This window comes from Mobula hypostoma, chromosome 17 (genome assembly GCF_963921235.1).
Source record: "Mobula hypostoma chromosome 17, sMobHyp1.1, whole genome shotgun sequence".
Lineage (NCBI taxonomy): Eukaryota > Metazoa > Chordata > Chondrichthyes > Myliobatiformes > Myliobatidae > Mobula > Mobula hypostoma.
In genome coordinates this window covers 567,603-589,633 of record NC_086113.1, presented here as the reverse complement: position 1 = coordinate 589,633, position 22,031 = coordinate 567,603, and the positions used below count along the sequence as shown (strand labels likewise).

General features: G+C 44.4%; 1 protein-coding gene across 1 annotated transcript in view; it reads right to left on the bottom strand.

The window, feature by feature from the left end:
* LOC134357925 (protein QNR-71-like) overlaps positions 1-22,031 on the bottom strand; it is a 92,120-nt gene that overhangs the window by 32,537 nt on the left and 37,552 nt on the right. The window contains exon 6 of the mRNA XM_063069703.1: positions 13,188-13,841. Coding sequence (XP_062925773.1) covers positions 13,188-13,841 — 654 coding nt within the window. The remainder of the gene's footprint in view (positions 1-13,187; positions 13,842-22,031) is intronic.

Genomic DNA, 22,031 nt, shown 5'->3' with positions numbered 1-22,031 from the left:
TCAGTATGGAACATGCCGTTCCGGCCAGCAAGCCACACCACTCAGCAACTCACCAATTTAACACTGGCCTAATCACAGGACAATTTGCAAGTACCAATTACCCTACTGGCCTACATATCTTTGAACTGTGGGAAGAAACCAGAGCACCTGGAGGAAGCCCACGCATTCACGGAGTGGATATATAAACTCCTTACAGACGATGTCAGAATGGAACTCAAACTCCGACATCCTAAGCTGTACTTGCGTCATGCAAACTGCCATTCTGCTGTGGTGCCTCATCTAGTTATCAGTCCATCATCTGTTTGAGTTCTGCTGTATCAAGATCTTCTGTTCCTGAGTTAATATCCCAACCAAATCATAGCTAACACAGAAGTGCCCTGTGACATAAAATAGAATGAGGTGGCAGATAAATGTGTGGCTGAAGAATTGGAGCAGGGGGCGGCGATTCAGATTTCTGGATAATTGGGACCTCTTCTGGAGCTGGTGTAATTTGTACAAAAGGAACAGGTTGCATTTCAATCCGAGGGGGACCAATATTCTTGCGGGCAGGTTTACTAAAGCTGTTGGGAAAGGTTTAAACTAATAAGACAGGGGGATGGGAACCAGTATGATAGAGCTGAGGATGAGCCAGCAGGTTTACAAACAGATTATGGGTGTAACATGAACGTAAGGAAGGACAAGCCAATATTGGGTACAAATGCAGACAGAGCAAAGAGTTAAATTGTACCACAGAGCCAAAATTCAAAAGGGTGAAGAATGCAAAATGTGCATAGCATTTGGAATAAGGAGGACAAACTTGTGGCGCAATTAGAGATTAGTCGGTATGATGTTGTGGGCATCACTGAGTCGTGGCTGAAAGAAGGCCATAGTTGGGAGCTAAACATCAAAGGATATACTTTGAATCAAAAGGACAGGCAGGAAGGCATAGGCGGTGGTGTGGCTCTGTGGTAAGAGATGGAATTACATCTTTAGAAAGAGGTGACATAGGGTCAGAGAATGTTGAATCTTTGTGGGTGGAGTTAAGAAACTGCAAGGATTAAAAAAAAAAACATGAAAATCATACGTAGGCCACAAAATACTAGCCAACATGTGGGGTTGAGTTTGCAAAGGGAGCTAGAAAAGACATGTAATGTGTAATGTTACAATTGTAATGGGGGGCTTCAATATGCATGGGGATTGAGAAAGTCAGGTTGGTGTTAGATCACAATTTGTTGAATGCCTAAGAGTTATCTTTTCAGAGCAGCTTGCTTGAGCATACTTGGGGAAAGGCTACCCTAGACTGGATGTTGTGTCATAACCCAGGTATTTTTAGGAAGTTTAATGTAAAGCTTCCTAAAGCTTGCGTAGAAGAATGAGGGGAGATTTGATAGAAGTTTATAAAATTATGAGGGGTATAGACAGAGTAAATGTAAATAGGCTCTTTCCACTTAGATTAGGAGAGATAAATACGAGAGGAAATGGCTTTAGGGTGAAAGGGGAGAGGTTTAGGGGGAACATTAGGGGGATCTTCTTCACTCAGAGAGTGGTGGGAGTGTGAAATGAGCTGCCATCTAACGTGGTAAATGTGGGCTCACTCTTAAGTTTTAAGAATAAATTGGATAGATACATGGATGAGAGAGGTCTGGAGGGTTATGGACTGGATGCAGGTCAATGGGACTAGCGGAATAAAGTTTCAGCACAGACTAGAAGGGCTGAATGGCCTGTTTTCTGTGCTGTAGTGTTCTTTGGTTCTATGGTTCTAAAGGAATCAGTAGGAGGCAGTGATAATAATACTGCAATTGATTGAACTATGATTGAATTCATACTGCAAATTGAGATGAAGAAGCATAACTCACAAGTATCAGTATTGCAATGGAATAAAGGAAATTACAGAGGCATTACAAAGGAGCTTGCCAGGTGGATTGGAGGAGGATACTGGCGGGGATGATGGCAGAGCTGAGATGGCTGAAGTTTCTAGGAATAGTTCACAAGGTGCAGGATAGATATGTCCCGCAGAAGAAGATATTCTCAGATAGCAGGGGTAGGCAACCGTGGCTGACAAGGGAAGTTAATGACTGCATGAGAGCCAAGGAAAGGGCTTTCCTTGATAGCAAAAGTGACTGGGAAGCTGGATGATTGGGAAACTTTCAAAATCCAACAAAAGGCAGCTAAAAAAGCTATAGGAAGGGAAAAGATTAAATTTGAGGGCAAGCTAGCCAATATTATAAAGCAGGATACCAAAAGATTTTTTTTTAAGTTATATGAAGAGTAAAAGGGAGGTGGGAGTTGATATTGGATGACTGGAAAATGATGCTGGTGAGGTAGTAATGGGGGACAAAGAAATAACAGATGAACTTAATGGGTACTTTGCATCTGCCTTCACTGTGGAAGACACTAGCAGTGTGCCAGAGGTCCGTGAGTGTCAGGGAGCAGGAGTGAGTGCCATTGCTATGACAAAAGGAAAAAGTGTTAGGCAAACTGAAAGGTCTTAATGTAGATAAGTCACATGGACCAGATGGACTGCTTCACAGAGCCCTGTGAGTGGTTGCTGAAGGGATAACAGATGCATTGATCATGATCTCTCAAGAATCATGATTCTGGCATGGTCCCAGAGGATGAGAAAATTGCAAATGCCACTCAACTCTTTAAAAAGAGATGAAGGCAAAAGAAAGGAAATAATAGGCCAGTTCGCTTAACCTCAGTGGTTAGGAAAGTGTTGGAGTCCATTATTAAGAATGGGGTTTCGGGGTACTTGGAGACTAATGATAAAATAAGACAAAGTCAGCGTAGTTTCTGTCAAGGGAAATCTTGCCTGACAAATTGTCTGTAAAGGCTAACATGAAAGGCACAGTTTAAGGTGCTGGGGAGTAGGTACAGAGGAGATGTCAGGGATAAGTGTTTTACGCAAGGAGTGGTGAGTGCGTGGAATGGGCTGAGGCGAGAGTGGTTGAGGTGGATACAATAGGGTCTTTTCAGAGACTCCTGGATAGATACATGGAACTCAGAAAAATAGAGGGCTATGGGTAACCCTAGGTAATTTCCAAGTAAGTACATGTTCAGCACAGCATTGTGGGCTGAAGGGCCTGTGTTGTGCTGTAGGTTTTCTATGTTTCTATATCTGTTAGAGCTCTTTGAGTAAGTAACAAGCAGGATGGACAAAGGAGAGGCAGTGGATGTCATTTACTTGGATTTTCAGAAGGCATTTGATAAGGTGCCACACATGAGGCTGCTTAACAAGGTAAAATCCTATGGTGTTACAAGAAAGACACTGGCATGTATAGAGGAATGGCTCACAGGCAGGAGGCAGTGAGTGGGCAGCGAGCAGGACTTAAACAAATTGGAAGAATGGACAAAAAAGTGGCAGATGGAATACAGTGTTGGGAAATGTATCTTCATACATTTTGGTAAAAGGAACAATAAATGCAGACTATTATCTAAATGAGAAGAAGGTTCAAACATCGGAGGTGCAGAGAGACTTAGTAGTCCTCATGCAAGACTCCCAGAAGGTTAATTTACAGGTTGAGTGTGATAAAGAAGACAAATGCAATGTTGGCATTTATTTTAAGGGAAATAGAATATAAAAGCAAGGAGATAATGCTGAGCCTTTATAAAACACTAGTCAGGCATTGTCAACAGTCTTGGGCCCCATATCTCAGAAAGGATGTGTTGTCATTGAGAGTCCTGAGGAGGTTCACGAGGATGATTCTAGGAATGAAGGGGTTAACATATGAGGAATGTTTGGCAGCTTTGGGCCTGTACTCACTGGAATTTAGCAGAATGTTGGAGGAGGGGGGAGTTTCTCATTGAAATCTACTGAATGTTCAAAGGGCTAGATAGGGTGGATGTGAAGAGGATGTATCCTGTGGTGGGGGTATCCAGAACTAGAGTACGTGGCCTCAAAATTGAGGGGTGACCTTTTAGAACAGAGGTAAGGAGGAGTTTTTTTTAGCCAGAGTGTGGTGTATCTGTGGAATGCTCTGCCACAGACTGCAGACCAAGTCCATGTGTATATTTGAGGAGGAAGTTGATTGTTTCTTGATTGGTCAGGCATCAAAGGACATGGTGAAAAGGCAGGTGTATGGGATTGAATGGGATCCGGGATCCTCCATGATAGAATGGCGGGGCAGACTCGATGGGTTGAATGGCCTAACTCTGCTCCAATGTCTTATGGTCTTAAGGTTTGACCATATTTACTGGATCTCAATGGTGCTTCAACAGCCTTCAATTTGGAGGAGATATTGTGCAACTTTTTCAATACTGCTCACCATCTTGTATATCTATTTTCATACTCACGTCTTTTTAAAAATTCCTTTACACCCTTTAAATGGAAATTTCATTAATTTAGCCAGAGTTTTTCATTATTTGATTCATTCATTTTGTATTCATTCTACCCAGAATCGGTCTGCAGTTCAAGCATAACACAACTGTTTCTTTAATAATCCTCAATACTCCTTCTAAGTCTACTCTTCAATAGTGCGAACAAAGTGAATCTCTACACTCCATAATTCTAAAGGAAGGTGCAATCTAATCACTGAGAACCCCCAGTTAAGATGCAGCCTTATTGTCAACCCAGTAACTAAGGACAAAAATCTAAATGCCATTCTTCAACCCATTTTTCCAGCTAGTCCAGATCCCTCTGCAAGCTCTGATATTGTATTGAATTGAATTGACTTTATTACTTACATCCTTCATATACATGAGGAGTAAAAATCTTTACATTACGTCTCCATCTAAATGCACAATGTGCAATTTATAGTAATTTATAATAAATAGTATGTACAACAGGACAGTCTATATAATATAGAAATATAATTGAATCAGCGTGAATTAATCAGTCTGATGACCTGGTGGAAGAAGCTGTCCTGGAGCCTGTTGGTCCTGGCTTTTATGCTGCGGTACTGTTTCCCAGATGGTAGCAGCTGGAACAGTTTGTGGTTGGGTTGACTCAGGTCCCAATAATCCTATGGACCGTTTTTACTCACCTGTCTTTGTAAATATCCTGAATTATGTGAAGTTCACAATTACAGATGCACTAGGCTGTCTGCACCACTCTCTGCAGAGTCCTGCGATTGAGGGAAGTACAGTTCCCATACCAGGCAGTGATGCAGCCAGTCAGGATGCTCTCAATTGTGCCCCTGTAGAAAGTTCTTAGGATTTGGGGGCCCATACCAAACTTCTTCAACTACCTGATGTGAAAGAAGCGCTGTTGTGCCTTTTTCACCACACAGTCGATATATAGAGACCACATGAGATCCTCAGTGATGTTTATGCCGAGGAACTTAAAGCTGTTCACCCTCTCATCCCCAGATCCATTGGTGTCAATAGGGGATAGCCTGTCTCCATTCCTCCTGTAGTACACAACCAGCTCCTTTGTGACATTTAGGGAGAGGTTGTTTTCTTGACACCACTGTGTCAGCGTGATGACTTCTTCCCTGTAGGCTGCCTCATTGTTATTTGAAATAAGGCCAATCGATGTAGTATCGTCAGCAAATTTAATTAGCAGATTGAAGCTGTGGGTGGCGGTACAGTCATGGGTATACAGAGAGTAAAGGAGGGGGTTTAGGACACAGCCCTGAGGGGCTCCTGTGTTGAGGGTCAGAGGAGCAGAGGTGAGGGAGCCCACTCTTATCACCTGCCAGTGATCTGACAGGAAGTCCAGGATCCAGCAACACAAAGCAGGGTGAAGGCCAAGGTCTTCCTCATTGTCCACTACACACCCAATCTTGGTGTCATCCACAAATTTGCTGATCCAGTTAACCACATTATCATCCAAATCATTGATATAGATGACAAACAACAATGGACTCAGCACTGATCCCTGCAGCACTCTACCAGTCACAGGCCTCCAGTCAGAGAGCTAACCATCTACTACCACTCTCTGGCTTCTCCCACAAAGCTGATGTCTAATCCAATTTACCACCTCACTTTGAATGCCAAGAAACTGGTCTGGAGATGACAACTGATCAGTTGAGGAGAGCAGAGTCTATTGTTAGAGAAGAAAGGTGACTCAAGCTGTCAGAACCATGTCCTGCAGTCCTCAAAGTCAACTCCTACAACCACCACAAAGGAGGTCCTGGAACCTGAGATTGTGTCACAGGCAGAAGTCTCACCTGGCAAGCAGAGTGACCCATCCCCCTTCAGGAAACATAGAAACATAGAAACATAGAAAATAGGTGCAGGAGTAGGCCATTCGGCCCTTCGAGCCTGCACCGCCATTTATTATGATCATGGCTGATCATCCAACTCAGAACCCAGCCTTCCCTCCATACCCCCTGACCCCTGTAGCCACAAGGGCCATATCTAACTTCCTTTTAAACATAGCTAATGAACTGGCCTCAACAGTTTGCTGTGGCAGAGAATTCCACAGATTCACCACTCTCTGTGTGAAGAAGTTTTTCCTAACCTCGGTCCTAAAAGGCTTCCCCTCTATCCTCAAACTGTGACCCCTCATTCTAGACCTCCCCAACATCGGGAACAATCTTCCTGCATCTAGCCTGTCCAATCCCTTTAGGATCTTATACGTTTCAATCAGATCCCCCCTCAATCTTCTAAATTCCAACGAGTACAAGCCCAGTTCATCCAGTCTTTCTTCATATGAAAGACCTGCCATCCCAGGAATCAATCTGGTGAACCTTCTTTGTACTCCCTCTATGGCAAAGATGTCTTTCCTCAGATTAGGGGACCAAAACTGCACACAATACTCCAGGTGTGGTCTCACCAAGGCCTTGTACAACTGCAGTAGTACCTCCCTGCTCCTGTACTCGAATCCTCTCGCTATAAATGCCAGCATACCGTTCGCCTTTTTCACCGCCTGCTGTACCTGCATGCCCACTTTCAATGACTGGTGTATAATGACACCCAGGTCTCGTTGCACCTCCCCTTTTCCTAATCGGCCACCATTCAGATAATAATCTGTTTTCCTATTTTTGCCACCAAAGTGGATAACTTCACATTTATCCACATTAAATTGCATCTGCCATGAGTTTGCCCACTCACCCAACCTATCCAAGTCACCCTGCATCCTCTTAGCATCCTCCTCACTGCTAACACTGCCACCCAGCTTCGTGTCATCCGCAAACTTGGAGATGCTGCATTTAATTCCCTCATCCAAGTCATTAATATATATTGTAAACAACTGGGGTCCCAGCACTGAGCCTTGCGGTACCCCACTAGTCACCGCCTGCCATTCTGAAAAGGTCCCGTTTATTCCCACTCTTTGCTTCCTGTCTGCTAACCAATTCTCCACCCACACCAATACCTTACCCCCAATACCGTGTGCTTTAAGTTTGCACACTAATCTCCTATGTGGGACCTTGTCAAAAGCCTTTTGAAAATCCAAATATACCACATCCACTGGTTCTCCCCTATCCACTCTACTAGTTACATCCTCAAAAAATTCTATGAGATTCGTCAGACATGATTTTCCTTTCACAAATCCATGCTGACTTTGTCCGATCATTTCACCGCTTTCCAAATGTGCTGTTATCACATCCTTGATAACTGACTCCAGCAGTTTCCCCACCACCGACGTTAGGCTAACCGGCCTATAATTCCCCGGTTTCTCTCTCCCTCCTTTTTTAAAAAGTGGGGTTACATTAGCCACCCTCCAATCCTCAGGAACTAGTCCAGAATCTAACGAGTTTTGAAAAATTATCACTAATGCATCCACTATTTCTTGGGCCACTTCCTTAAGCACTCTGGGATGCAGACCATCTGGCCCTGGGGATTTATCTGCCTTCAATCCCTTCAATTTACCTAACACCACTTCCCTACTAACATGTATTTCGCTCAGTTCCTCCATCTCACTGGACCCTCTGTCCCTTACTATTTCTGGAAGATTATTTATGTCCTCCTTAGTGAAGACAGAACCAAAGTAATTATTCAATTGGTCTGCCATGTCCTTGCTCCCCATAATCAATTCACCTGTTTCTGTTTGCAGGGGACCTACATTTGTCTTTATCAGTCTTTTCCTTTTTACATATCTATAAAAGCTTTTACAGTCCGTTTTTATGTTCTCTGCCACTTTATCCCACAAGAGTAAGAAATCTCCACAGCAATCAAATCTTTAGGCCTGAACGGGACAATTAAAAATTTGCTCTGCTGTGGATATATGTTTATATAGTAGTTATATTATATAGCATAATGTGTACGTGTGTGTGTATACATAATGACTAGACAGCAATACATTATATATTTGAATTGAGACGCATTCTACATTGAGTTGGAGTTTGTAGCTAAGCTGGGAGGGTGTTGTGTGTTTAAGATTTGAGTAATATTATAAATATATTGTTTGATTAAGCATTCTTTGTTTGCTTACATAATACGATATGGGTTATATGTAAGAAGTACATGAATGGCATACATCATTATACCACCATGTCATAGGTGAGCACCTCACTAAGTGAAAAGCTAAGAGTAGACACATATCCCCAGCTCCCGTGTTTTTCTTTCGATTAGTTTCAGGAGTTACAAAACTTAACACTCTCCTTCTACCATCCTCCTCATTTCTAATCTTCTCCATGTTCCCTTTCTTCTCTTACTGATCCATCCTCAGCTTTCACATTCTTCATCTGCTGTTCTTTTGTCTCCTCTCCCTTCTTCCTCTTAACTATACCCATCCAATTCCACACAACTCACATTTGTATTAGGGTGATTAGCATTAGAATGAAATCATGCACCTGGAAATTTATAAGTGTCTGTCCACATTTCTAACATGAGTGCTAAAGTAAGATTGTCCCACTGCCTTTTCACTGTGCAGCTTTGGTATATGCATACGTTTTGAGTTTATACAGGTAGATGCTGTTAAATAAATAAAAGAATCAGTAACAGAAAGTTTAAAAGGCAAAATGCATAAATTTAAAATGAGGACAGAATTTAATCCATGTGCTTAGTCCAGTTATGCCTTCCCTAACCCAGGAAGACTAGGCATGGTTTGAACTCACCATAAGCAATACCCAAAAATCAGAATTATTCTTTTGAAATAGCATAAATAGCTGAGAACATTTGGAAATTTCAAGCCTTGTGGTAAATATCATCTTTATCTGCCATAACTTTAATAATAAGCACGTTGCTATGGTGAAAAAAATACATAAATTCCAATTCCATAGAAACCATAGAAAAACTACAGCACAGAAACAGGCCTTTTGGCCCTTCTTGGCTGTGCCGAACCATTTTCTGCCTAGTCCCACTGACCGGCACACGGACCATATCCCTCCATACACCTCCCATCCATGTATCTGTCCAATTTATTCTTAAATGTTAAAAAATAACCCGCATTTACCACCTCATCTGGTAGCTCATTCCATACTCCCACCACTCTCTGTGTGAAGAAGCCCCCCCAATGTTCCCTTTAAACTTTTTCCCCCTCACCCTTAACCCATGTCCTTATTAACCACATTATCATCCAGATCATTGATATAGATGACGATATAACAATGGACCCAGCACTGATCCCTGTGGCACACCACTAGTCACAGGCCTCCACTCGGAGAAGCAATTCTCTACTACCACTCTTTGGCTTCTTCTATTGAGCCAATGTCTAATCCAATTTACCACCTCTCCATGTATACCTAGCAACTGAATTTTCCTAACTAACCTCCCATGCAGGACCTTGTCAAAGGCCTTACTGAAGTCCATGCAGACAATATCCACTGCCTTCCCTTCATCCACTTTCCTGGTAACCTCCTCGAAAAACTCCAACAGATTGGTCAAACATGACCTACCACTCACAAAGCCATGTTGACTCTCCCTAATAAGTCACTGTCTATCCAAATGCTTGTAGATTCTATCTCTTAGTACTCCCTCCAATAACTTACCTACTACCGACGTTAAACTTACCGGCCTATAATTTCCCGGATTACTTTTCGATCCTTTTTTAAACAACGGAACAACATGAGCCACTCTCCAATACTCCGGCACTTCACCCGTAGACAGCGACATTTTAAATATTTCTGCCAGGGCCCCTGCAATTTCAACACTAGTCTCCTTCAAGGTCCGAGGGAACACCCTGACAGGTCCCGGGGATTTATTCACTTTAGTTTTCCTCAAGACAGCAAGCACCTCCTCCTTTTCAATCTGTACAGTTTCCATGATCTCACTACTTGTTTCCCTTAATTCCATGGACTTCATGCCAGTTTCCTTAGTAAATACAGACGCAAAAAACCAATTTAAGATCTCCCCCATTTCCTTTGGTTCCACACATAGCCGACCACTCTGATCTTCAAGAGGACCAATTTTATCCCTTACAATCCTTTTGCTCTTAATATACCTATAAAAACTCTTTGGATTATCCTTCACTTTGACTGCCAAGGCAATCTCATGTCTTCTTTTAGCCCTCCTGATTTCTTTCTTAAGTATTTTCTTGCACTTCTTATACTCCTCAAGCACCTGATTTACCCCCTGTTTCCTATACATTTCATACAACTCCCTCTTCTTCTTTATCAGAGTTGCAATATCCCTTGAGAACCAAGGTTCCTTATTCCTATTCACTTTGCCTTTAATTCTGACAGGAACATACAAACTCTGCACTCTCAAAATTTCTCCTTTGAAGGCTTCCCACCTACCGATCACATCATTGCCAGAGAACAACCTGTCCCAATCCACGCTTTTTAGATCCTTTCTCATTTCTTCAAATTTGGCCTTCTTCCAGTTCAGAACCTCAACCCTAGGACCAGATCTATCCTTGTCCATGATCAAGTTGAAACTAATGGTGTTATGATCACTGGAACCAAAGTGCTCCCCTACACAGACTTCCGTCACTTGCCCTAACTCGTTTCCTAACAGGAGATCCAATATTGCATCCCCTCTAGTTGGTCCCTCTATATACTGATTTAGAAAACTTTCCTGATCACATTTTACAAACTCTAACCGATCTAGACCCCTAACAGTATGGGAGTCCCAATCAACGTATGGAAAACTAAAATCCCCTACCACCACAACTTTGTTTCCTGCAGTTGCCTGCTATCTCTCTGCAGATTTGCTCTTCCAAGTCTCGTTGACTATTGGGTGGTCTGGAATACAATCCCACTAATGTGGCCATACCTTTCCTGTTTCTTAGCTCCACCCACAAGGACTCAGTAGACAAGCCCTCTAATCTGTCCTGCCTGAGCACTGCTGTAGTATTTTCCCTAACAAGCAATGCTACTCCCCCACCTTTCATTCCTCTGCCTCGATCACATCTGAAACATCGGAACCCTGGAATATTAAGCTGCCAGTCCTGCCCCTCCTGTAGCCAAGTTTCACTAATTGCTATAACGTCATAATTCCACATGTCAATCCACGCCTTCAACTCATCCGCCTTCCCCGCAATACTCCTAGCATTGAAATATATACACCTCAGAAGATTTTTACCAGCACTCACAACCTTTTTATTAGCGGATTTGCTTGAACTTTTAACATCATTTATTTTCACCCCAGCCACACTGTCAGCTCTGGCACTCTGGTTCCCATGCCCCTGCAAATCTAATTTAAAGCCTCCCCAACAGCACTAACAAACCTCCCTGAAAGGATATTGGTCCCCCTGCAGTTCAAGTGTAACCTGTCTTTCTTGTACAGGTCCCACCTGCCCCAGAAGAGGTCCCAATGATCCTGAAATCTGAAACGCTGCCCCCTACACCAGTTCCTCAGCCACTTGTTCATCCTCCAGAGCATCCTATTCCTACCCTCACTGGCACGTAGCACAGGTAGCAATCCTGAGATTACCACCCTTGAGGTCCTGCTTTTCAACTTCCTACCAAGCTCTCTATTAGTTTAATTCCATTAGCTTTTTCAATCTTCTTTCAAAGACGACATGTACCAGCAAAGAAACCTCTACGGTAATATTTAAACGCAAACAACAGGAATTCTGCAGATGCTGGAAATTCAAGCAACATACATCAAAGTTGCTGGTGAACGCAGCAGGCCAAGCAGCATCTATAGGAAGAGGCGCAGTCGACGTTTCAGGCCGAGACCCTTCGTCAGGACTAACTGAAGGAAGAGTGAGTAAGGGATTTGAAAGCTGGAGGGGGAGGGGGAGATGCAAAATGATAGGAGAAGACAGGAGGGGGAGGGATGGAGCCGAGAGCTGGACAGGTGATAGGCAGAAGGGGATATGAGAGGATCATGGGACAGGAGGTCCGGGAAGAAAGACGGGGGGGGGGTGACCCAGAGGATGGGCAAGAGGTATATTCAGAGGGACAGAGGGAGAAAAAGGAGAGTGAGAGAAAGAATGTGTGCATAAAAAAGAGTAACAGATGGGGTACGAGGGGGAGGTGGGGCCTAGCGGAAGTTAGAGAAGTCAATGTTCATGCCATCAGGTTGGAGGCTACCCATACGGAATATAAGGTGTTGTTCCTCCAACCTGAGTGTGGCTTCATCTTTACAGTAGAGGAGGCCGTGGATAGACATGTCAGAATGGGAATGGGATGTGGAATTAAAATGTGTGGCCACTGGGAGATCCTGCTTTCTCTGGCGGACAGAGCGTAGATGTTCTGTAGATGAACCATCTACAGAACATCTACGCTCTGTCCGCCAGAGAAAGCAGGATCTCCCAGTGGCCACACATTTTAATTCCACATCCCATTCCCATTCTGACATGTCTATCCACGGCCTCCTCTACTGTAAAGATGAAGCCACACTCAGGTTGGAGGAACAACACCTTATATTCCGTATGGGTAGCCTCCAACCTGATGGCATGAACATTGACTTCTCTAACTTCCGCTAGGCCCCACCTCCCCCTCGTACCCCATCTGTTACTCTTTTTTATGCACACATTCTTTCTCTCACTCTCCTTTTTCTCCCTCTGTCCCTCTGAATATACCTCTTGCCCATCCTCTGGGTCACCCCCCCCCGTCTTTCTTCCCGGACCTCCTGTCCCATGATCCTCTCGTATCCCCTTCTGCCTATCACCTGTCCAGCTCTCGGCTCCATCCCTCCCCCTCCTGTCTTCTCCTATCATTTTGCATCTCCCCCTCCCCCTCCAGCTTTCAAATCCCTTACTCACTCTTCCTTCAGTTAGTCCTGACGAAGGGTCTCGGCCTGAAACGTCGACTGCGCCTCTTCCTATAGATGCTGCTTGGCCTGCTGCGTTCACCAGCAACTTTGATCTACGGTAATATAACTTCCTTCAATTAGTACCCAATAAACAAGAGTTCACAATTCCAGAATTTTTCTAAACAACGCAATTTACTACTACATTTATTATTCAAAAAAGAATGAACATTAAAACTTACCATTTGTGGGCTCTGAACTGGTCGTTGGGCTCAGGGTGGTAGCAGTCATCTCGGATTCATTTGCAGTGGTCAGTTCAGGTGTCGTAGGTGGGTCAGCGGTTGTCAATTTTACTGTAGTGTTAGCTTCAGGGCTAGTGGACAGCTTAGTCATTGTAGTAAGTTTTGTTGTAGTAGTTGGTTCAGTTGTGGTGGCTGGTTTGGTTGTACTGGTTGGTTCGGTTGTGGTGGCTGGTTTGGTTGTACTGGTTGGTTCGGTTGTGGTTGGATCAGTTGTAGTGGTTGGTTTGGTTGTGGTGGCTGGTTTGGTTGTACTGGTTGGTTCGGTTGTGGTTGGTTCAGTTGTAGTGGTTGGTTTGGTTGTACTCCTCTGTGTGGTTGGTATAGAATCACAAGAAACAGGTATGGTTGCTTTAACAGTCAAGCTGGGATTAAAGTGCCCTGTTTTGGTAAAATTGTGGATAATTGTTGGGCTTTTTGATGCAGATTTATGCCCATCACCAAAGTTCCAACTATAGGATACAGCAGCATTTTTCAAGTAATTGCTGGGGTCGTTGATCTTAACATCAAAGATAACATTTAAATCCTTTACGTAAACTTTATCAGTGGTGTTACGATGGTATTTTTGTGAAATCTGCACATAAGTTGGAATGCGATCTGAAAAAGGGAATCACAACATATACCACATATTTTTCAGAATTAAGATTCACCAAAATGTCTGTCCTTTGAGATTTAACTATACTTGGGATGATTCTGTTTGGCTGTGGACAATCATTTCAGATAGCGACACTCCCTAATTCTAGGTGTTTTTAGCCTGATTAAAGGTGTTAATGGATTGGAATGCCCTGTGATTCCTGTTTCTGTCAGGGATACTATTACAGCTACAGAAAGGGTGGGTAATGTAGCAGGATCCTCTTTTGAGTCAGTATGGGTGGAAGTCAGGAACAGGAAGGGAGCAGTTACTCTATTGGGGGTATTCTATAGGCCCCCTGGTAGCAGCAGGGATACCAAGGATCAGACTGGGAGGCAGATTTTGGAAAGGTGCAAAAATAACAGGGTTGTTATCATGGGTGACTTTAACTTCCCTAATGTTGATTGGCACCTGATTAGTTCCAAGGGTTTAGATGGGGCAGAGTTTGTTAAGTGTGTCCGGGATGGATTCCTGTCACAGTATGTGGACAGGCCAACCAGGGGTAATGCCATACCAGATCTAGTACTAGGTAATGAACCGGGTCAGGCCACAGATGTCTCAGTGGGTGAGCATCTGGGGGACAGTGATCACCGCTCCCTGGCCTTTAGCATTATCATGGTAAAGGATAGAATCAGAGAGGATAGGAAAATTTTTTAATTGGGGAAAGGCAAATTATGAGGCTATAAGGCTAAAACTTGCGGGTGTGAATTGGGATGATGTTCTTGCAGGGAAATGTACTATGGTCATGTGGTCGATGTTTAGAGATCTCTTGCGGGATGTTAGGGATAAATTTGTCCCGGTGAGGAAGATAAAGAATGGTAGGGTGAAGGAACCATGGGTGACAAGTGAGGTGGAAAATCAAGTCAGGTGGAAGAAGGCAGCATACATGAGGTTTAGGAAGCAAGGATCAGATGGGTCTATTGAGGAATATAGAGAAGCAAGAAAGGAGCTTAAGAAGGGGCTGAGAAGAGCAAGAAGGGGGCATGAGAAGGCCTTGGCGAGTAGGGTGAAGGAAAACCCCAAAGCATTCTTCAATTATGTGAAGAACAAAAGGATGACAGGAGTGAAGGTAGGACCGATTAGAGATAAAGGTGGGAAGATGTGCCTGGGGGCTGTGGAAGTGAACCTCAATGAATACTTCTCTTCAGTATTCACCAATGAGAGGGAACTTGATGATGGTGACGACAATATGAGTCAGGTTGATGTTCTGGAGTATGTTGATATTAAGAGAGAGGAGGTGTTGGAGTTGTTAAAATACACTAGGACGGATAAGTCCCCAGGGCCTGACGGAATATTCCCCAGGCTGCTCCACGAGGCGAGAGAAGAGATTGCTGAGCCTCTGGCTAGGATCTTTATGTCCTCGTTGTCCACAGGAATGGTATCGGAGGATTGGAGGGAGGCGAATGTTGTCCCCTTGTTCAAAAAAGGTAGTAGGGATAGTCCGGTTAATTATAGACCAGTGAGCCTTATGTCTGTGGTGGGAAAGCTGTTGGAAAAGATTCTTCAAGATAGGATCTATAGGCATTTAGAGAATCATGGTCTGATCAGGGACAGTCAGCATGGCTTTATGAAGGGCAGATTGTGCCTAACAAGCCTGATAGAGTTCTTTGAGGAAGTGACCAGGCATATAGATGAGGGTAGTGCAGTGGATGTGATCTATATGGATTTTAGTAAGGCATTCGACAAGGTTCCACACGGTAGGCTTATTCAGAAAGTTAGAAGGCATGGGATCTAGGGAAGTTTGGCCAGGTAGATCAGAATTGGCTTGCCTCTAGAAAGCAGAGGGTCGTGGTGGAGGGAGTACATTCAGATTGGAGAGTTGTGACTAGTGGTGTCCCACAAGGATCTGTTCTGGGACCTCTACTTTTCATGATTTTTATTAACGACCTGGATGTGGGGGTAGAAGGGTGGGTTGGCAAGTTTGCAGACAACACAAAGGTTGGTGGTGTTGTAGATAGTGCAGACGGTTGTCGAAGATTGCAGAGAGACATTGGTAGGTTGGAGTAGTGGGCTGAGAAGTGGCAGATGGAGTTCAACCTGGAGAAGTATGAGGTGGTACACTTTGGAAGGACAAACTCCAAGGCAGAGTACAAAGTAAATGGCAGGATACTTGGTAGTGTGGTGGAGTAGAGGGATCTCAGGGTACATGTCCACAGATCCCTGAAAGTTACCTCACAGGTGGATAGGGTAGTTAAGAAAGCTTATGGGGCGTTAGTTTTCATAAGTCGAGGGATAGAGTTTAAGAATCATAATGTAATGATGCAGCTCTATAAAACTCTGGTTAGGCCACACTTGGAGTACTGTGTCCAGTTCTGGTCACCTCACTATAGGAAGGATGTGGAAGCATTGGAAAGGGTACAGAGGAGATTTACCAGGATGCTGCCTGGTTTAGAAAGTATGCATTATGACCAGAGATTAAGGGAGCTAGGGCTTTATTCTTTGGAGAGAAGGAGGATGAGAGGAGACATGATAGAGGTGTACAAGATAATAAGAGGAATAGATAGAGTGGATAGCCAGCGCCTCTTCCCCAGGGCACCACTGCTCAATACAAGAGGACATGGTTTTAAGGTAAGGGGTGGGAAGTTCAAGGGGGATATTAGAGGAAGGTTTTTTACTCAGAGAGTGGTTGGTGCGTGGAATGCGCTGCCTGAGTCAGTGGTGGAGGCAGATACACTAGTGAAGTTTAAGAGACTACTAGACAGGTATATAGAGGAATCTAAGGTGGGGGCTTATATGGGAGGCAGGGTTTGAGGGTCGGCACAACATTGTGGGCCGAAGGGCCTGTACTGTGCTGTACTACTCTATGTTCTAGGCTTTGTTACACCTTCCTTTTCCATATTGGCATGAGTATCCTTGTATTGTTCACTAGAAACAGAGCGCTTCTAAAGCTTGTGTTCAGGTGCAGTAAGCGATTAAGAAATGAAATGGTATATTGGCCTTCACTGCCAGAGCACTGAAGTACAAAATGAAAGGTGTCTTACTGTACTGTACAGAGGGGGGAAAATGAAGGTGAGCAGACAGGTAGTGCAGAGCACCCCTGTAGCCATTCCCCTGAATAATAAGTTTACCATCCTGGGTACTGTTGGCAGGGACGACCAACCAGGTGTGAGTCACGGTGGCAGGGCCTCCGGCACTGAGTCTGACCCTGTGGTGCAGAAGGGTGGGACGGAGAAGAGGAGAGCTGTCGTCATTGGAGACTCTTTAGTCAGGGGAGCAGACAGGAGATTTTGTGGCTGTGAGAAGGATACCCGCATGGTTTGTTGCCTCCCGGGTGCCAGAGTCCGGGATGTCTCTGACCGGGTGCACGACATGCTGGTACAAGAGGGAAAGCAGCCAGAAGTCGTGATACATGTTGGAACCAACGACATGGGCAGGAAGAAGGATGAGGTCCTGAAGTGTGAGTTTCGGGAATTAGGCAGAAGGCTGAAGAACAGGACCTCATAATGGCTTTCTCAGGATTGCTGCCAGTGCTACGTGACAGAGATGGTAAGAATTGGAGGAGATGGTAGTTGAATGCGTGGCTGAGGAGTTGGTGCAGGGAGCAGGGTTTTAGATTTTTAGATCATTGGGATCTCTTCTGGGGAAGGTGGGACCTGTACAGACTGGATGGGTTGCACCTGAACTCGAGGGGGAGCAATATCCTCGCAGGTAGGTTTGCTAGCATGGTTCGGGAGGGTTTAAACTAATTTGCAAGGGGGATGGGATCTGGAGCAATAGAGCAGTGAAAGAAGTGCATGGAGTAAAGCCAGATCTAACATACAGAGAGGCTTTGAGGAGAGAGAAGCAGAATAAACGGTGTAAAGGTAGTAAGGTAGAAGGGCTGAAATGTGTGTACCTCAATGCAAGAAGCATCAGGAACAAAGGTGATGAACTGAGAGCTTGGATACATACATGGAATTATGATGTAGTGGCCATTACAGAGACTTGGCTGGCACCAGGGCAGGAATGGATTCTCAATATTCCTGGATTTCAGTGCTTTAAAAGGGATACAGAGGGCAGAAAAAGGGGAGGAGGGGTGGCATTACTGGTCAGGGATACTATTACAGCTACAGAAAGGGTGGATAATGTAGCAGGATCCTCTTTTGAGTCAGTATGGGTAGAAGTCAGGAACAGGAAGGGAGCAGTTACTCTACTGGGGGTATTCTATAGGCCCCCTGGTAGCAGCAGAGATACCGAGGAGCAGATTGGGAGGCAGATTTTGGAAAGGTGCAAAAATAACAGGGTTGTTATCATGGGTGACTTTAACTTCCGGAATATTGATTGGCACCTGATTAGTTCCAAGGGTTTGGATGGAGCAGAGTTTGTTAAGTGTGTCCAGGATGGATTCCTGTCACAGTATGTTGACGGGCCGACTAGGGGGAATGTCATACTAGATCTAGTGTTAGGTAACGAACCGGGTCAGGTCACAGATCTCTCAGTGGGTGAGCATCTGGGGGACAGTGACCACCGCTCCCTGGCCTTCAGCATTATCATGGAAAAGGATAGAATCAGAGAGGACAGGAAAATTTTTAATTGGGGAAGGGCAAATTATGAGGCTATAAGGCTAGAACTTGCGGTGTGAATGGAGATGATGTTTTTGCAGGGAAATGTACTATGGACGTGTGGTCGATGTTTAGAGATCTCTTGCAGGATGTTAGGGATAAATTTGTCCCAGTATGTTGCAAGGGCGTGGCTGGGAACGAACCCAAGTGCAGGACACAGAGGCTGAGGCAGAGTCGTTAGGCGTAGCACCTCCGCGAATGGGGAGCCGATATCCAGGAGACGATGCGAAGCTCAGAACTGACAGTTTTCAGGAATAGGAAACAAGGTTTACTCTCACAAGAGTCGACCAACGAGCTGGCAGCTTCTTGCTGTGGTCGCAGGGTTTTTATCCTGCCGTTTGATCGGAAGCAGGTGCATGTAGTTATTGGTACTTGGGAATGATTGGAATCTAAATGAGGTGATCGAGGCCCAAATCTTGAGGCAAATGGCAAGGTGGGGGATTGCCAGACGGGACCATGACACGGTAAGGAAGATAAAGAATGGTAGGGTGAAGGAACCATGGGTGACAAGTGAGTCTATTGAGGAATATAGGGTAGCAAGAAAGGAGCTTAAGAAGGGGCTGAGGAGAGCAAGAAGGGGGCATGAGAAGGCCTTGGCAAGTAGGGTAAAGGAAAACCCCAAGACATTCTTCAATTATGTGAAAAACAAAACGATGACAGGAGTGAAGGTAGGACTAAATAGAGATAAAGGTGGGAAGATGTGCCTGGAGGCTGTGGAAGTGAACGAGGTCCTCAATGAATACTTCTCTTCAGTATTCACCAATGAGAGGGAACTTGATGACGGTGAGGACAATATGAGTGAGGTTGATGTTCTGGAGCATGGTGATATTAAGGGAGAGGAGGTGTTGGAGTCGTTAAAATACATTAGGACGGATAAGTCCCCAGGGCCTGATGGAATATTCCCCAGGCTGCTCCACGAGGTGAGGGAAGAGATTGCTGAGCCTCTGGCTAGGATCTTTATGTCCTCGTTGTCTAATGGAATGGTACCAGAGGATTAGAGGGAGGCGAATGTTGTCCCCTTATTCAAAAAAGGTAGGAGGGATAGTCCGGGTAATTATAGACCAGTGAGCCTTAAGTCTGTGGTGGGAAAGCTGTTGGAAAAAATTCTTAGGGATAGGATCTATGGGCATTTAGAGAATCATGGTCTGATCAGGGACAGTCAGCATAGCTTTGTGAAGGGCAGATCGTGTCTAACAAGCCTGATAGAGTTCTTTGAGGAGGTGACCAGGCATATAGATGAGGGTAGTGCAGTGGATGTGATCTATATGGATTTTAGTAAGGCATTTGACAAGGTTCCACACAGTAAGCTTATTCAGAAAGTCAGAAGGCATGGGATCCAGGGAAGTTTGGCCAGGTGGATTCAGAATTGGCTTCCCTGCAGAAGGCAGAGGGTGGTGGTGGAGGGAGTACATTCAGATTGGAGGGTTGTGACTAGTGGTGTCCCACAAGGATCTGTTCTGGGACCTCTACTTTTCATGATTTTTATTAACGACCTGGATGTGGGGGTAGAAGGGTGGGTTGGCAAGTTTGCAGACAACACAAAGGTTGGTGGTGTTGTAGATAGTGTAGAGGATTGTCAAAGATTGCAGAGAGACATTGATAGGATGCAGAAGTGGGCTGAGAAGTGGCAGATGGAGTTCAACCTGGAGAAGTGTGAGGTGGTACACTTTGGAAGGACAAACTCCAAGGCAGAGGACAAAGTAAATGGCAGGGTACTTGGTTGTGTGGAGGAGCTGAGGGATCTGGGGGTACATGTCCACAGATCCCTGAAAGTTGCCTCACAGGTAGATAGGGTAGTTAAGAAAGCTTATGGGGTGTTAGCTTTCAAAAATTGAGGGATAGAGTTTAAAAGTCGCAATGTAATGATGCAGCTCTATAAAACTCTGGTTAGGCCATACTTGGAGTACTGTGTCCAGTTCTGGTCGCCTCACTATAGGAAGGATGTGGAAGCATTGGAAAGGGTACAGAGGAGATTTACCAGGATGCTGCCTGGTTTAGAGAGTATGGGAGATTAAGGGAGCTAGGGCTTTACTCTTTGGAGAGAAGGAGGATGAGAGGAGACATGATAGAGATATACAAGATATTAAGAGGAATAGATAGAGTGGATAGCCAGCGCCTCTTCCCCAGGGCACCACTGCTCAATACAAGAGGACATGGCTTTAAGGTAAGGGGTGGGAAGTTCAAGGGGAATATCAGAGGAAGGTTTTTTACTCAGAGAGTGGTTGGTGCGTGGAGTGCACTGCCTGAGTCAGTGGTGGAGGCAGGTACACTAGTGAAATTTAGGAGACTACTGGACAGGTATATGGAGGAATTTAAGGTGGGGGGTTATATGGGAGGCAGGGTTTGAGGGTCAGCACAACAATGTAGGCCGAAGGGCCTGTACTGTGCTGTACTATTCTATGTTCTATGTTCTAGTATTGTCAGGCTTGCATTAACAATTCACTAGATCCTAGGGTGCTCAATCTATCATATGATGAAGGAGTGAGAGGGCTGGCCACTAGTCCTTTCAGTTTAGAAATGAGTGTTGGCCTCATTGAAACATACAAAATTCTCAGGAGGTTTAATAAGGTGGATGATTTCCCTGGCTAAAAGGTCTAACACTGGGGGTCATGATTATGAAAGAAAGGCTTGGTTATTTAGGACAAAAGCCAGGAACTTACTAACTGTGCACAGCCAGACACTGTTAGCATTTTTTGTCCCCTTATTTTTAATAAAAGATTTATTATCCTTCAAGGCAGCCATAGAGTCATAGAAAAATACACCACAGAAACAGGCCTTTCGGCCCATCTAGTCCATGCTGAAATCATTTAAACTGCCTCCTCCCATTGAGCTGCACCCGGACCATAGCCCTCCATACCACTACCATCCATGTCCCTATCCAAACCTCTCTTCAACAATGGAATTGAGCTCACATGCACCAGTTGTGCTGACAGCTCATTCCACACTCTCATGACCCTCTGAATGAGGAAGTTTCACCTCACATTCCCCTTAAACTTTTCACCTTTCACCCCTAATCCATGACCTCTAGTCGTAGTCCCACTCAACATCAGTGGAAAAAGCCTACATGGATTTACCCTATCTATACCTCTCATAATTTTGTATATCTCTATCAAATCTCCTGTCATTCTTCTAAGGAATAAAATTCTAACCTATTCAATCTTTCCTTATAACTCAGGTCCTCCAATCCCAGCAACATCCTTGCAAATTTTCTCTGTACTCTTTCAATGTTATTTATATCTAGCTATAGACAGATTGCCTGATAAGGAAAGGTCAAATGACTTGACTTTGAACTAAGTGAAATTTATTGGAGAAGATTTTTTTTTTCTTAGGGGATTCTAAATGGGTAAGTGCTGTGGGTACATTCTCCTCGTATGGGAGTCAAAAACAAGAGGGGACCATTTGAGAATAAAGGGATATCTATTTAAGGCTGAGATGGGGAGAACATCTTTTCTGAAATGATTGTGAGTCTTTGGAATTCCTGGCCTCAGAAAGTTGTGGAAACCGAATCCTTGAGTTTGCTTAAAGTTGGGATAGATGGAGATTTTAATTGGTGTGGGAACCAAGGGCGAGGATAGGGAAGTGTACTGTTCATCTTTACTGATGTTAATGCAACAT